Source organism: Rhinolophus ferrumequinum, chromosome 23, assembly GCF_004115265.2.
Source record: "Rhinolophus ferrumequinum isolate MPI-CBG mRhiFer1 chromosome 23, mRhiFer1_v1.p, whole genome shotgun sequence".
NCBI lineage: Eukaryota > Metazoa > Chordata > Mammalia > Chiroptera > Rhinolophidae > Rhinolophus > Rhinolophus ferrumequinum.
In genome coordinates this window covers 11,639,771-11,655,475 of record NC_046306.1, presented here as the reverse complement: position 1 = coordinate 11,655,475, position 15,705 = coordinate 11,639,771, and the positions used below count along the sequence as shown (strand labels likewise).

At 47.9% G+C, this 15,705-nt stretch overlaps 1 protein-coding gene across 2 annotated transcripts; it reads right to left on the bottom strand.

Moving 5' to 3' along the window:
• Positions 1–236: 236 nt before the first annotated feature.
• TP53RK (TP53 regulating kinase) lies at positions 237–12,932 on the bottom strand. 2 transcript variants are annotated; one of them, XM_033095364.1, is made up of 3 exons: positions 12,604–12,932; positions 9,606–10,127; positions 237–876 (listed from the first exon to the last, which is right to left on the bottom strand). In XM_033095364.1, the coding sequence occupies exons 1-2, from the start codon at positions 12,884–12,886 to the stop codon at positions 9,649–9,651; spliced, it is 762 nt and encodes a 253-aa protein (XP_032951255.1). In that variant the 5' UTR covers positions 12,887–12,932; the 3' UTR covers positions 237–876; positions 9,606–9,648. The 2 variants fall into 2 exon arrangements, with proteins under 2 accessions (XP_032951255.1, XP_032951253.1); XM_033095362.1 differs by lacking the exon at positions 237–876 and having other exon boundaries at positions 9,558–10,127.
• Positions 12,933–15,705: the final 2,773 nt, after the last annotated feature.

Sequence of the window (15,705 nt, the reverse complement as noted above, 5' to 3'; positions counted from 1 at the left end):
TTCTGGCTGTACCACTTGCTTGGTGTGCAACCCGAGGCAAGAGGTTTAACTCCACTGGGCTTCAGTTTCCTGTCTGAAATGAGAACGAGAATAGAATAGAACTCTTAGGGATGTTGGGAGAATTCACAGGCGAGGGTGTAGCATAGTACTTGCACGTGGTAAGTTGGCAGCAATTGACAAGTACTGTCCTGCTTGTGGCAGATCTAAGGAGAGCAAGTCTCTCTTCCATCCTACGTGTGCATCCCATATGCTCCTCGTACAATGTGATTGACACTATTCCCACGGAGAGCAGGGGTGGGGGTGGAGGTGGGGTCTCTGTCTACCTCTTGAAAGTGGAACAGGGCATATGGAGGCTAGTGATTCCCAAGACTGAGCTGTAAAGAGAGTCCAGTTTCTGCCTGGTTCCCTCACTCTTGGGACTCTCACCCTGGAAACAGCTGCCATATTTGATGTTCGAACTCAACCAGGAAGAAAAAACACAGAGAGAAACCAAGGCTCCCGACAATGAGCTGGCATAGGAGTGAGTGAGCCTTCAGATGATTCCAGCTCCCGCCTTTGAATCTTTCAGCTGAGGCCTCAGACGTGGTGGATCAGAGATAAGGCATCCCTGTGTTGCCTTGGCCAGATTTCTGACCCACATAATCTGAGCATGACAAGTGGTTGTTTGACACCATTAAATTCCAGAGCAATTTGTTACACAGCAACAGATAGTGATCACTACCAACGTTACTTTTCTCACCTGGAAAAGAGCTTCTTACAGGAAGGAGAGTGCAAGACATGATGCCTCTAGCCGAATGGCTTAGAACACTGCAGGCGAAAAGGTGGCCCCAAGGCTAGACCCACTAACGTCCTTTCTTTGTTTCTTCCCCCTTTCCACTGAAAAGGAAGTAGAATATGGAAAGGAATTCTTAAAGAACTTCCACAATAGATAGATGATTTTGACTATCATTTATTTTCATTCCCTATTAGATGTACCCATTGGACAGATGAGGAAACTGAGGCTCAAAGCGATTAAGACACTTGTCCAAGGACTTACAGCTAGTGCTTGATAGAGCTGACATTCCAATGATACACACTGCTGCTCCCCACAGCTCGTTTTAAATAGGCAAATAACAATTTAGGTAAAGCATGCGTTATATATGGATTATACAATCCATATATAATGCATCAGCCCAGTTATTAAGGGCTTGCTATGTGCCAAGCTGTGCTGGGCACGTACATGAATGTTGGGTCCTGCCCAATTCTTCCACCCCTGGTCCTACCTGCCTTCCCTCAATCACTGGGTGCCACCCTCCCTGGGACGTTTTTCTGCCCCTTGAACATGCCAAGTTCTTTGCGTTGACTGCTCCCCGTGCCCGCGTCTCTTTTCCTCCCACCTTCCCTGTCTTCCCATCACAGGCGCTGGGTTCTTCTCCTCCCTTAGACCTCAACTCAAATGTCACCTTCTCAGAGGGCCTCTCCGGCCACCTAATATAATGAAACGTAGCCTTCCTCAACTCTACGTCACTCACTCTGTATAAAATCCCGAGTTAGTTATTCCCTGCACAGCATGGTTCATCATCTGCAATTATCGCCCACTGGATTAAACTCCGTGTTCTCATGGAGTCCCAATTGTTCCTGGCCACACTCCCAGTGCCCGGAACAGAGCCTGAAACAGTAGAGGCTCAACAAATACTGAAGAATCGATCACGCATTCAATCATTGAATTTTGTTGTTATGAACATCAATCAAAATTATATCATTCATTCAACAAGTATTTATTGAGCATCTACTACGTGCCAGGCACCATTTTGGGTGCTGGGCAAAGGCAGGGATCAAATAAAAGTTTCTGCTCTCATAGAGCTTTCATTTTAGTAGCTTTTTATAATATAAGTGAGTGAAACACAGAGCATATCACATGGTGCTTGGTGCTATGAAGAAAAACAAAGCAGGGAGACGGGAGAGAGTATGAGGACAGTAGTGGAGCCCCTTTTCCCCTTCCCCTTCCCCAGAAGGGGCCCGCAGTGCCTCCCCCTGACTTTCCTCACTGAGCCCTACACCACTGTCTGCATCTTTCCGTGTGACATTTTAGTCGTGGCTTCTGCAGCTCCAAGAGTAATATTGGCTTTGAAGCCATTCCCTGCAGGTGGACCTCAGGCTGAGGTTGGGATAAGTCCCCCCCGTAGGTGCCCTGGGGGTAGTCAGGCAGCTTGGCCTTGCAGGGTCTTTCCTCACTCTGGGGAAGAGGGCAGGCCCTGGCCTCCCATGGCCTGGAGCTGCCACTAACTCTGGGTTCTGGGCAGAGAGTGAAGGTTTACAAACATGAGGCCTTTGATCAGAACCAAACCCCCAGGGTTCTGACTGTTTTTTGTTCCAAGCTGCAGGCCAAAACCAGACTCTGCTTTGCCTCTAGCCGGGAAGACTGTGGGTAGGTGACGTTTGTGTATGTGTGCGCGCGTGCTTGTAGTAGTGGGAGGAAGGCTCACGTGGCTCCTTGATTTTCTTTCCAACAACCAGGCTGAGCTTGTATGAGGAAATTCATTTCAATTCAGTGAATGTTTACTGAGCACCCACTACCTTCCAGGGACCAGCATAGAAATTAGGGCTGGAGCAGTGGAGCCAACAAAGCCCCGTGCCCACTGAGCAAACAGGAAGCGACTGAGCACGTGAATGTAAAAGACAGCAGGTGCTTTCCAATGGGACTGAGATAACGCTGGGAGGCGGATGGGGAGCGTGGGGATGGCGGTGTTACCTTTGACACAGGGTGTTCGGCAAGAGAAAGTGCTGTTAGGCAGAGACCTGAAGGCTGTGCAGGAGGCAGCCATATGAAGATCTGTGGGGAACAGTGTTGCAGGCAAAGGGAACAGCAAGTACAGAAGCCCTGAGATGGGAGCAGGACTGCCTGATGGAAGAACTGTGTGGCTGACCGAGTGAGAGGGAGGTCGGAAATGGGTGGGGTGGCAGCAGGTGGTTCTCTTGGCCTTGAGAGAGGTGAAAACACTGGAGGGTTTTGAACAGAGAAATGGCACAATCTGACAAGATCAATCAGGATGCCCCAGGTTGCTGTGTGGAAAACAGGCTGTGAGGGAAGAGGCAGAAGGAGCTCCAGTGAGAAGGCAGCTGCAATGGTTCGGACAAAAGACCACGTGGCCTCAGCCAGCGCGGTGGCTGTGAAGGGGTACAGAGCTGTGGGTTCTAATCCTGTGTTCGTGAACTTTTGATTGAAATGTAAGACATACAGAATGTACACACATCATAAGCGCACGCAGCTTGATGAAGTCTTACAACCAAACCCACCCATGTAACCAGCACTGAGCTCGAGAAACAGAACTTACCCAGCCTCCCAGAAGGCCCCAGAAGCCTGCGCTAAGCCACGATCCCCCCCCCCCAAGGCTAGCCACTCTCCTAACTTCCTGATTATCTTTTAAAAGTAAAGCGAACAGGATTTACTGCTGGGTTGGGCAGGGGTGTGGGGGTGAGAGAGGGGAGTCAAGAGGGCTCCCAGGTTTGGAGCTGAAGCACCGGATTTGTACAGCTGTCCTTTCCTACCATGGGAAGCCTGGGTGGGAGTAGAGCCCAGCAGGTCTCTGGGTGGAACCAGCTTTTTCATGAACATGTTGAGTTTGAGATTCCTGTGTGACCCCTGGAGAAGATACAGCCCATCTTACCTGGGAATTGCCAATTCAAATGCCCACAGGGCCCAGTAGCATGAGGGTGAAGGGCGCGGGGAGTATGAAATTTTTCACTTTCCTCTTAACTTTATAATGAGAACAACAGCACAAGTGTGATGGTAAATGGTGACTGGCAGCTGGCCTCAGTCAAGGTGGGGATTGAGGTGAATTGGCGAGCACAAGCCCCCCTCTAACAGGGGCGGTATTGGAACCGGGATCCAGTGTGGCAGGATCTCCTGACACTTTCCAGAGGTCAGATATTTGGATTTTTATATGAAACCATGCCAATTGTTTAACACTGGCAAGCCAAAAACACTCTATGGACCCAAGAAAAATGTCTACGGGTACAGCAACCGGTCTGATCCACATCAAATCTTTCATTTTATAGATGGGGAAACTGAGGCCCAGAGAAGTTGGGAATTTTTCCCAAACTCAAGAGGAAGGTGGTAGCAGAGATTGGCCGGGCTGAATCTCAGTCCAGTGTTCCTGCCTCGTGGTCCGTGGAGAGAAAAGGCTGGAATCGCCTGTCGTTGCTCCTTCACTGTGATGTGGATAGATGGTCCCTGGGGCCCAGGCTGCCTCAGCCTGACCCAGAAAGGCACAAAATGGCATGGAACAATGTGGCTTCGGGGGACCGGAATCTGTATCTCTCCTGGTTGGGAACGTTTTTTGGCTTCGAATGATAGAAAACCTGATGAAAGCAGCCTCAGCTTTAACGGTGTTTACTTATGGATGCAGTAAGGGAAAAAGGTTTGAGGTCTGATGTCCCTAAGGGTGGACTCACACTCTGCCCATCTGTCTACTCCATCGCCATCTTCTCTCTGACCCTATACCTTTAGGAGTGGCCTCCCGGTCTCCAGATGGCTGCTGGACCTCCAATTATCACTGCACCGAAAGGCAAGCATTGTTGATGGGCACGTGTCGGAGTCAGGGTGTGGAGAGAATCCCCACAGCCCTCTCATCTTCTGTAAGAAGCAAAATCTTCCCCAGAAGGCACCATGCAGATTCCCACTTGTGTCTTATTGGCCAGAAAACGGTCAGATGGCCACTCCTATATCAAGGACCAGTCTGAGCTTCTGAGCTGAAGCCATCTTCCACTGATAAATACCTGGACAAATTGAGGGAGGCTCTGTCCAAAAGGAGTAAGGAGTGGCTTTTGATAGGCACCAGACGATGTCTACCACCTCTACAATTTACAGGCTGAGGATACCGAGCAAGTTGCTCAGCATCTCTGAGCCCGTTTCCTCATCTGTAAAATGGGTACAGTAAAGGACTATTGTTTCTGCCCTCCCATCATCCATTTCCTGTCCTTAGGAAATACCCTGATTTTCCTCAGGGCAGTGGTTCTCAGAACAGCAGCCTCAGCGTTACTAGGGAACTTGTTAGAAATGCAAATTCTCATCCCAGCCCGACCTTTGGATTCAGAGACACTGGTGTTGGGGTCGGCAATGCGGGAGTGCGCCTGGGTACCCTTGGCTGGAAGGGGAGCAAACGATGCTGTATTAGAACCGCCTGTATGCTGGTCCCTAAAAATAGTAGCAGTATAAATTATACAACAGCTAGTGGTTACGGGACCAGGCACTGTGGTGGCACGCTCCGTGCGTTATTTCCTCCCTGCCTGTGGTGGACGTGCATGTGTGACCCAGATCCCTTTCAAGGAAGGACTGATGGCCCGGGTGCAGGTATGGTCAGCAGGTAGCTCCAGCTGGCGCCTCTCCAGGGATTGAGTCACTGGCAGGGAGTGGCCTCATCCAAGCTCACACCCTCCCGGGGTGGCCCACCAATGATTGGGTGAGGTGGGATTATGAAGGCCTGGTCATCTCGGCCCAACGTGGGACATCTGCAGGCCAATGCAGCTGCAGTGCTCCCCGGGGGTCTGCCTCTCCGCCCCACTTCTCCCTCTGCCCTCCCCACCTCCTTCCCTACCCTTCTGTGGAGGTTGATCCCAAAGGCAGGCCTTAGAACCCTCCTACATCTAGAAACCTCAAATGCATCTTAGAGTCTGCTTGCTGGGGATTCGAACCCATGACAGCAGCTCCACGAGGTAGCACCACTGTTAGTCCACTCTGCAGATAAGGACACTGAGGCTCAGAGAGGTGCAGTGAGGGGGTCCCAAGCTGTGCCACTCGTAAGCAAGGATCCAGGGGATGGGAAGCCATCCAGCTTCTGAATAGAGGTGGCATCATCTGGCTTTTAAAAGGGTAGGTACCTCTGGCTGCTGAATAAGGAAGAATGTAGGGGCCAGGGCAGAAACAGGGGGAGCGGTGGGGAACCACTGATTGCAACAGTGCCAGGAAAAGACGAGGGGATTTCAGGATGGCCGCTGGACTTCCTCATCGTTGTAGCTTCTTCAGGACCCAGCAGAGCTGGACACAGCCAAGGTGCTCAATCAACACCTACTGAATGAATGAGTGAAGAAGGAAGGGAACGGATGACAAAATGAAGACAGGAGGGATCTAGACATCCCCACGTTGGTCTTTCTCACTACATCCTGAATGATTAGCATGGTGTCTGCTACATGTGGAGGCTCAGCTCAGGTGATGAGTAAATGAACAAGTTCAAGGAAGGGAGGGAGGTGGGCAGGAAAGAGGGAGGAAGGAGGAGAAAGAGGTAGAGGGAGGGAAGGAAAAGAGAAGAGGGACGAGGAAAGGAGAGGGGAGAAGAGAAGGAAGTGGAGAAGAGGGAATGAAGAGCCAAGCGGCTCTTCCAGCGGAGAATGGCAGTAACTTGCGACCTCTGGTGGCAAAAGAGAGCCACTTCCGTGGGCTCGGGAAAGGGGAATTCGGTGCTTTGGAGCTGCAGTGCCCCGAATTCAGGACCCAAGAGGAGACTCCCAGTTCCCAAAAAGAGGGTTGGGGCAGGCCTGTGTGAGAACAAGGGTTCTAGCAGTCAGGGACAGCAGGGTTAGGACTAGGACCGGGTGAGTGTGGCTCGTACTAGGGCGCAGGTTTAAGGGGTCCCCTAAAAACTAATAATCAAAACAAATGTTCTAATGTAATATTTAAAAAAATCAAATTGGCAAACTATGTATGGCCCACAAGCCGGCTGCCTGTGTCTGTAAATACAATACTGGAACCAGGATCAGGATCAGGGTTTCCTTTCTCAGTTACAGAGATGATACCCCACATGCTTCATTAATGTAGGTGTCCCCAAACCCCTTCGGCCAGCACACGGTGCTATGTGGTTAGCTCATTAACAAGAACACACCTGTACGAGGCCCTCACTATGCCAGGCTTGGGCGAGTCCATTCTGTGGTCCAGGGACTGGCCACAAGGCTTTTAAATATACCAGGAGACGTCTCAGTGTCACATCACATATCCCTGACTCTGCCACTCACTAGTGGGTGACCTTGGGAAAGACTTAATTTCTCTGTGCCTTAGTTGCCTCCTCTGTATAATGGGTTAATGCACACAAAGAACTTAGTAACTGCTCAATAAAGTCAACTCATTGTTAACAAATGTGGGTTTGTCACTTATCGTGATCCCAGGACATGATATTTCACATTGCTGAGTGTCTCCTCATCTGTAAAATGGGGGCTACAACCTGTCTGGGAGGTTCAGGTGGGAGTTCAGAGCTGCTAGTGCCATTGGCTCGTCACTACAAAGCACCAGCTGTCCCCACCGGACTTGGAGGGGTGTGAATTGCAGGGGGCGCCTTAGCCCTTTGTGAGACACTGACCTAGGCACAGGACCAAGTGCTCGCTTAGGGATGTTTGTTCATCCCTTACTTCCCATCACGGGCCACAAGCTGACAACACTCCTGGGAACACTCATGAAGTTTCTCGTCTTCTGTATCCCTCTCCCTCTCAATGCCTGCAAAGGAGATCATTTTTGCTTCGCAAATGCAGCTGCAATGCCCACGGCCGCTGGGTGCCAAGCAGTCTACCATCTGGCCCAGGCTACCATCATCCCTGGCCAGATGCACAGCCTCCTCACTGGTTTCTTGCTTCCACTCTTCTCCCTTTAGTTCTTTTTCCTACCAGTGTAATCCTTTCGAAACACAAATCAGATGTCTCCCTATTTAAAACCATCTGAGACTCATCAAGAGTAAAACCCAATCTTGTTATAAACCAGCTACGGACCTTGCTGTCCGTCCCTCAAAGGTGTTCCCTCTTCACCAACGTGGTACACGACGGTCCTTCTGCCTGGGACATACTCCCCATCTCCTGCTGCTCCTTCATATGGAGGTTGCCAGGTCACCTCACCAGGTTTGCCCTGACCACTCCGCCCTCTACCTCCCCCCGAGGTAGCTCAGGGTCCCAGCACCCTCTACAGCACACACTGCTGTCTGGAACTGTCTTAGGCACTTAACATTTCCCTGCAGACTAAGGATAGCCTTTGTGTGCCCTCTGTATCTCTAGTGCCTGGCACACATTCTCCCCACGGGTTAGGTAGTAGCCTTCATTAGTCTTATAATACATGAGGACACTGGGGAATGAGCCTGGCATGTTGAGAATACTCACCGAAAAAAAACTGCCAGCTCCTGTAGCCCTTGGAGACCTTTGAAAATAACGTTATATAAAGCCAATACATATTAGTGTAATATAAAGATGTGTCACATCCAGCATATCATTTCTTAAAAGATCAGTGGAAAGAACGTGGGCTTTGGAGCCAGGTAAAAGTACCCCTTGCAGCTTGTGACATCTTGGACAAGTTCCCCCGCTTTTTGAGCCCGTTTCTCCATCTGTAAAATGGGGACCATACCTAACAGAGTTGTTTTAGATCCAAGATGAAAACTCCTGGCACAATGCCTGACACGTAGTAACCAGGCGATGACATTAGTTCCCCTCTCTGCTAGTCACCACTGCCCAGGAAGGGATGTTTCCTTTCATTCCTGGCCGTCTGCCACATGCAGGGTACGAGGTGTGGTGAAGGAAACAGACATGGTCCCGGTCCCACCCGAATTTTCCCTCCACGAGGGCAGGTGCCGTGTCCACGCCGCGTGTCGTTATACCCACTACCCAATACAGTGCCAGGCACACAGAGGGCCCTCAAACATTCACTTGCTAGTTGGAGCTCACAGGAGGAAAGGTGTATAATATCCCTCACACACACCTTCTTTGGGGGAAGAAACTGAGGCCCGGCAAGGTGAGCTGTGAGCTAACTAGTGGAACTTTGCATCTTAACTCGGTTTTCCACCCCCCATCTTCCCTTAAACCAGTAGGTAGCACACGTGCGTCATTTTCAAGCCACTTCACTGTTTCTGCTCTATCTACTTACTGTGATATAAATTGACTTGCTTTTTTTACCTATACAAACTAAAAGGAAATTTGTATCAATCGCTTATCTTAATTAGAAGGTAATCATAAAAATATAGAGCAACAAATATAAAAACAATGTTTATAAAATTATAAGTTTCAAGTGCCTGAAAGCTGTAAGCCTGCTTTTTAAAAAAGAGAAATTAGAGTTCAGCATCATTTTTTTTTTTACCATGACCCTCAAAAAAGAAACATATTTTACATCAATACACAGTATACCCTTGTTTGTGTATACGTTTGAAACAAGTCTCATAAAATAGTCACAATACTATGTGATGCACTCTGATATTTTCTGGTCTCTGATTCTACCACATTTTTTAAATGCTGACTGTATACCGTTTATATTGGTTTCAAGAGGAATCTGTCATAAACACAATAAAAAACAACACGAGGTTATAGGGCTGATAAAGATATACTGTCACCAACTGAGACTGTCCTTGTCTCACCAGGACTTCAAAGGGAACAACAATCTCACGTGCTTCGAGGTTTTCCATGCCATACCCAGGCACCTGAGGCGTAAGCCTGTCCTAGATTTATTTTATAAATACTCAATTCTGCCGAGAACATGTCTTAATGTACATGGTAAGCTCTTGAGAACAGTCGACGGTAGGTGACAATGACACTTAAACAAGCACGATCACAGCACTAAAAATATCTCAACACATTTATTTTGGTCTGATCTCACACTGGCAATTTACCTTGAAGTAAATAAGCTGAACTGCGGTCGCCACACACATTCTTCTACCCAACCATGGACCTCTTTCTTCCTCTCAGGCGCACTTCATCTAATTTTTTAAGCACTGGCCTGGCCTTTTTGGAGGAGGTGGAGTAGCTCTTCAGAAAGGCTTCAAACACACTCTCGGTGTGGGGATGGGTGCTGAGGAAGGCTTTCTCTAGCACGTAGAGGTCAACTCCCTTATCTTCTGGAAGTGCTGAAATGAAACTCAACCCAAAGTCTATGAGCACAATGTTCAACTGTTCCAAGGGGGGTTTCAGGAGCATGTTCGAGGTGGTGAGATCCCCATGAATGAGGTCTTCGTCGTGCATTCGAGCCAAAACCTGCCCAACTGTCTTGGCTAAGCCGAAGAGACTTTGGGGAGTTTTTTCAGTCTCCATAGTGGATTGAATATAATCTCGAACAGTCACTGAGGCTTCAATTTCTTCCATGTATAAACAGTTAGAAGCATAGTCCACAAAAAAGACAACTGGGGCAGATATCCCTGCAATCAAGACATAAGCAGTTATTGGATTAGATTCTTTTTTTTTTAACGTAAGCTTAATTTTTCAAAGACTGATCCAGTTTTTTACAGTGTAAACCTGCTTATTTCAGGAAAAAGACTGAGGAATGCTGCAGAATGGTACAACTTAACTCATCTGGAAGTTTCCCCTGCTCGTGCTCAGGATGACTGTGCCTCAAACCACCCCCAGCTAAGTTTAGTAATGCCCAAGCTCCCTCCAACTTCCCACCCTTTGAGGAGTCTTCATGTGTCATACTTATTTCCTAAAAAGCAAAACAAGGAGCCAGAAGAGTAAGCATAGCCCAGTTAGAGCAGTTTCTACCTGATAAGGACACAAACAGGAGGCCAAGCAGAGTATTGGCTTGGAGATTCATCTTTGCAGTCAAAAGGGCAGGTTCAAATCCCAACTCCCTTCATTAGTTGTGAGGAATGAGTGAGGAAAACAAGATGAAGTCAGTCTAGCGAAGCTGACTTAATATGGAGTCTGTAGCGTCAAGCTGACAAAACTGGTTCAGACCAAGTGGTCTGAAGCATGAGGAATGGATTTTACTTTAACTAAAGCCTAAGGGTTTAAACTTTTGAACTTTTCAGTTGTGCCTCAATGGCTGGAGATTATATACAGAGGATATCAAAAAAATGTATACACATTTTAAGAAAGGAAAAAAATGTATTAAAATTGTAACACAATGAATAACGCTAGCATTCATTTGATTAATGCCATCTTTTGAGTGTACGTCATACTACACATCGCTACCATAATTCAATTCAACTTCAAAAAGTAATACATAGATAATATCTCTTAAAATGTGTACATTTTTTGACACCCCCGATATAGAATGGGGACGCCAAAAAACAGATACACAAGTGGACACTTTGGTCAGCATTGCTCAAGCAGTAGTTCGCTGTAAATCAGAAGTGTCTGGATGCTGATGGTAACCACTCTGAGCACCTCTTGTCATTGCAGAAGTCAAACGTGACTTATATTCATCTTTTGTTATCGGTATATATTGAGTATTACAATTTTCATAGTTTTTACCTTTCTTAGGATATGTACACATTTTTTTTGGCACCCTCTGTACATCTAGACAGCTTGACATCCATGATGCAGATTGCCAGTCATCTAGAAGATTACCATCTTGGACCAATCCAGAAGCTAAGAATACAGGACTGATTCTTCTCAACAACGTACTTTTTACTGTAAGAACTCTCACCGTTCCTCTTGTCTTCAGAACACTCTGAGTGTTACCTGATAGTGTTTCCGATTTGCAAATTCTAAGACCCTAGAATAAAACTTGGTCATTTTTAATTTTAGCAAAGCCTCCTGATTCATTTTTACTGTCAACAGTTGTATAACCTTAAAGTCATATTAACTTCTCTATGTCTCATTTCTGCTTCTATAACATGAGAACAATACTTCCAATGACTTAATGAGTCTTTATTGAACGTCAATCATGCTCAGGACACTTTTCTAGATACTGGGAACATATCAGCAGGAATACAGCAGGAAACAAGGCAGTCACAATCCCTGCTTATTGAAACCTACCTCCCAGAGGGGGTGAGAAAAGAAAATATGAACACACAAATAAATTCACTAAATCCCAGCAAGGGCAGAGATGTCTGCTTGTCCACTACTGAATTTCCTCCATTTCTCCAAGCACCTAACAATGTCCTGGTGTACACAGGTGCCTAAAAAAATACCAAAGAAAAAAAGAAGATAGGACGGGTAAAAGTGAAAAGCCAGTTTTTCAGAGAGAGAGGGATCTGAACTGAGCACCTGGTTGTGGGTCACTAGCTTTGTCACCTTGGCAAGTTACTCCCCCCCTGAGCCTCAGTTTCTCATCTGAGAACAAGCCTAGGGTAGTGTTGCACGATGGTGTTTTAATAAAAAAATAAGCGATTTAATGAAATAGAACTTCATTAAGCGCTATGTGCCAGTCACACATTCAAATGTAACACATGGCATACATACCTCATCTAATGGCCGGACTGTCCCTCTGGGATAAATACTGTAACTATGACTTCCCTTTGCGCGGAGAGGTGAAATAACGTGCTGAAAAGCTACGGTGGTGTCGGTATTAGAACCCGGAGCGCCTGGCTCCACGGCTGGTACGTGTAAGAACATCTGCTTCTTAAAAGTAATGAGATGATGACCAAACACTGAGACGGCACAAATGGGGAAACCGAGACTCGGATAGTAAATAGGTTCCCAACGTTTGAGCAACAACGGCAGAGCCGGGAACTGCACTACGGAGGTGCAATCGCTTCCGGGCAAATGCTCGCCGCTCCAAGGCCAAGCGTCTCCTTAACGATCAATGAACCACGAGAGGCACGAGAGGATGACATTTCTTAAATACACAAGGCCACGCGGAACGCACGGGGCGCGACCGAATCCCTGACTCGTTTCCCTTGGGCCCGGAGCCTTGTCCCCTCCCCATGCCCCCGAGCCCGGCCGCCTTACCTGCGCGGCGGCAACGGAGAAGCGCCCGGGCCTCCTGCACCGTCCTTCGCCGGCTGAGCCGCGCCTCCAGCGCCGGGTGCCGGTAGCCCTTGGGGAAGCGGTGCTTCACCATGGCCGCGCGGCCCTGGAAGCGGCCGCGGAACACGCGCGCCTCGGCGCCCTGCTTTACCAGCTCCAGGCCGCTCAAGAAGCGGTTGCTCCGCTCCCGGGCAGCAGCCAGCGCCTTGGTCTCCGGCGCCGGCTCCTCGCTCACCTCCGCCGCAGCAGCGCTGGTCGCGGCCATGATGGCCCCTCAGCGCTGCCGCTCGGCGCCCCTCGGCTCTCTCCGGAAGTTGTCGGAGATATTTCGGCCAGTTCCGGAAATCCTCGGCCCTCTTCGGCCAATAGAACGCCGACACTTCCGCTCTGTGGAAGTTAATTCCGCTTGCAACCTGTTGGCTCTTACCGAAGCCCTTCGGCAAGGCACTTGTAGCCCCGCCTGCCAGTTATTCGGCTTTTTTCCTGAAAACTGCGGTGCCTCTCTCGAAAAGCTTTTTCCAGAATCTCAGCTCTTTCCTGCAGTTTTGCCACTGAGGAGGTCGCACAAGTACCTGTCACACTGTGTGATGCGGCTAGGAACATCATTGCCCTTAGTTTCAGCTTCATCGTCTTCAGAAGGAAGATAATTAGTTTTACTTTGGCAATTGTTTATTAAAATTAAGTGAGATGTTGCTCGTGAGGGTGCCTGGTGGGTATGTTTATTTTTAATATGTTTATTTTCCATCTCCCATCATCGGGACCCTGTTTGAAATACTGAAAAATGATCTTTTGGTCCTAGGGTTGCTATGACGCCAACTCTCAGCTCTGCATTTTCATCCATACACGCGGCAGTCACCTTTGCAAACATCAGACCCTTTCTGTTGGCAAAATGTGGTTACCAGCACCTTTCATCAGCCCAGACTTCTCAAAGCTCACCCAGAACCAACTCGATTTATAACGTCCAGTGTCCCAAGTGTGTGGCTTCATTATCGTAATTGTGATTGTCTACCTAGCCTTCTATCTCTAATAATGGTTACCGAATCTGTCTGAACCCCACCTTTGGAAAATCCACTGTGCAAACATATTTACAAGTCCCAGGCTTGCTATGGTCAGACTGGTTCTGGCTTCTATGATAGGAAACCTAGTTTAAAACCTTTCCATGGCTCCCCACTGTGCTTAGGATAAAGACCTACGAGGTCCTGCACGGGACATCTATGCCCCTTTTCCACACTCATCTCCTGCCAAACTCCCCCTTTGCCCAGATCGTCAAATACAATTGCCTTCTTTCAGTCTCTCGTTCTTGCCAGGCTCCCCCTTGCCACAGGGCCTTTGCACCTGCTATTTCCCACATGTTCTTTCCTCCCTTTGTTGCCTAGATGCATCTAGATATCCTTCCATTCTCAGGAATGTCACTTCCTCAGGGAAGCCCTCTTTAACTTCTGAGAAGGGGGAAAATTCAACTTTTATAAGCTCTGGTATTCCTATGAACCTCTCTTTTTTTTGCATTGTCACAGACTGTCTTGTTTGTACGTATGACTATTTGATTAATGGCAGGATTTTGTTCCTCGTGGGCTATGGATCTGAGGATCTTAGTTTCTTGCTGGCTATTGCCTGGAGGCCCCCCTCACTTCTTGCTATCTGGGCCTCTCCATCGGGCAACTCATAACCTGGCAGGTGGCTTCATTATAGTGAATGAGTGAGAGATTAGGAAAGGGTCAGCAAGATGAAAATTATCATCTTTTGTTACCTAATCTCTAAAATGATATCATCACTTTTGCTGTATTCTATTTGTTAGAAACGAGTCACTAGATGGTGCCCACCCTCAACGAAAGCCATTTTTGAGGATGGTACCAAAATGCCTGATTAGAACTTTTTCTTTCTCATTTGGGACAACAAATGAAGGGGGATCCTCTGTTCTCTAGGAGAGAGAGAACCTGACAGCAAGCATGCAAATATCCTCATGACTTAATGCAAGCCACAGAGATCAAAGAATACCTAGGGGCTTCATGCTTGTTTCCATCATATAACTTCTGTAGGTTATCTCACAGGAATGGGACAGCCCAGGCCTTGCTGTACCAGATCTCCTGGTGACAATACCAAACACTCATAAATGAAGGTGGCAATGGCCAAGAGGCATCCCTGGGTTCCTCACCATGCCAGAAAGGAAGGAAAACGTGATGGATAAGTGCCCAATTTACCCACAAATGGGCTTGACTCCCGGCTCATCTATATACTAGTGTGTGTCTTTGAGTTCTATTTATTTTATTTATTTGTTTATTATGTAATCAAGTTATTTCACCTTGGGCGGGTGGTTGGCTCAGTTGGTTAGAGCGCAGTGCTCATAACACCAGGGTCGCCAGTTCGACTCCCACATGGGCCAGCGAGCTGCGCCCTCCACAGCTAGACTGAAAAACAACAACTTGACTTGAAGCTGATGGGTACTTGAAAAACACACTCTTTCCCAATATTCCCCAATAAAAATTTTAAAAAGAAGTTACTTCACCCCCTTTGCCTCCATTTCCTCATTCATAAAATGGGCATGGATTGTAATGGTCCTCATTTCATTAGGCAGTTGTGAGGGTTAACAGCTAATATTTGTAAAATGCTTAAATCAAAGTATATAATTATCACTCAATAGTTGAAGCTATTGTTCCAGGTGTTGTTGCATAACAATTTACTCCAACACTTTGCACCGTAAAACAACCATTTAATTATGTTATGGAATGTGAATGTGTGGCTCAGGAACCCAGACTGGGAACAGTAGGGATGGCTGTCTCTGCTCCTCAAGGTCAGGGGCCTCAGCTGGAAACATTTGACACTGGGAGCTGGAATCCAAAGGCTCATCCTGGAGCCAGGGCAGGGGTGACTCACACTCTGCCCACTGGAGCATCCATGCCTGGCCTGTCTCTATGCTTTGAGTTTTCTCGCAGCATGGCGGCCTCAGGGGAGTTGGACTTCCTAGAGGCTTGGGGCTCCAGGCACCAGTGTCCCTGTGACCCAGCCTCAGAAGTCACACAATATGACTCTGTGTAACCTACTGGTTGAAGCAGTCACAAGCTCACTTAGATTTCAAGGAAGGGAACA

Bases quoted from the DNA above. Each gene is read 5' to 3' on its own strand.
- TP53RK (XM_033095364.1), bottom strand. From the start codon at position 12,886: ATGGCCGCGACCAGCGCTGCTGCGGCGGAGGTGAGCGAGGAGCCGGCG. The intron at 10,128-12,603 runs GTAAGGCGGCCG...TCTTGATTGCAG, and splicing joins TCTCCGTTGCCGCCGCGCAG to GGATATCTGCCCCAGTTGTC.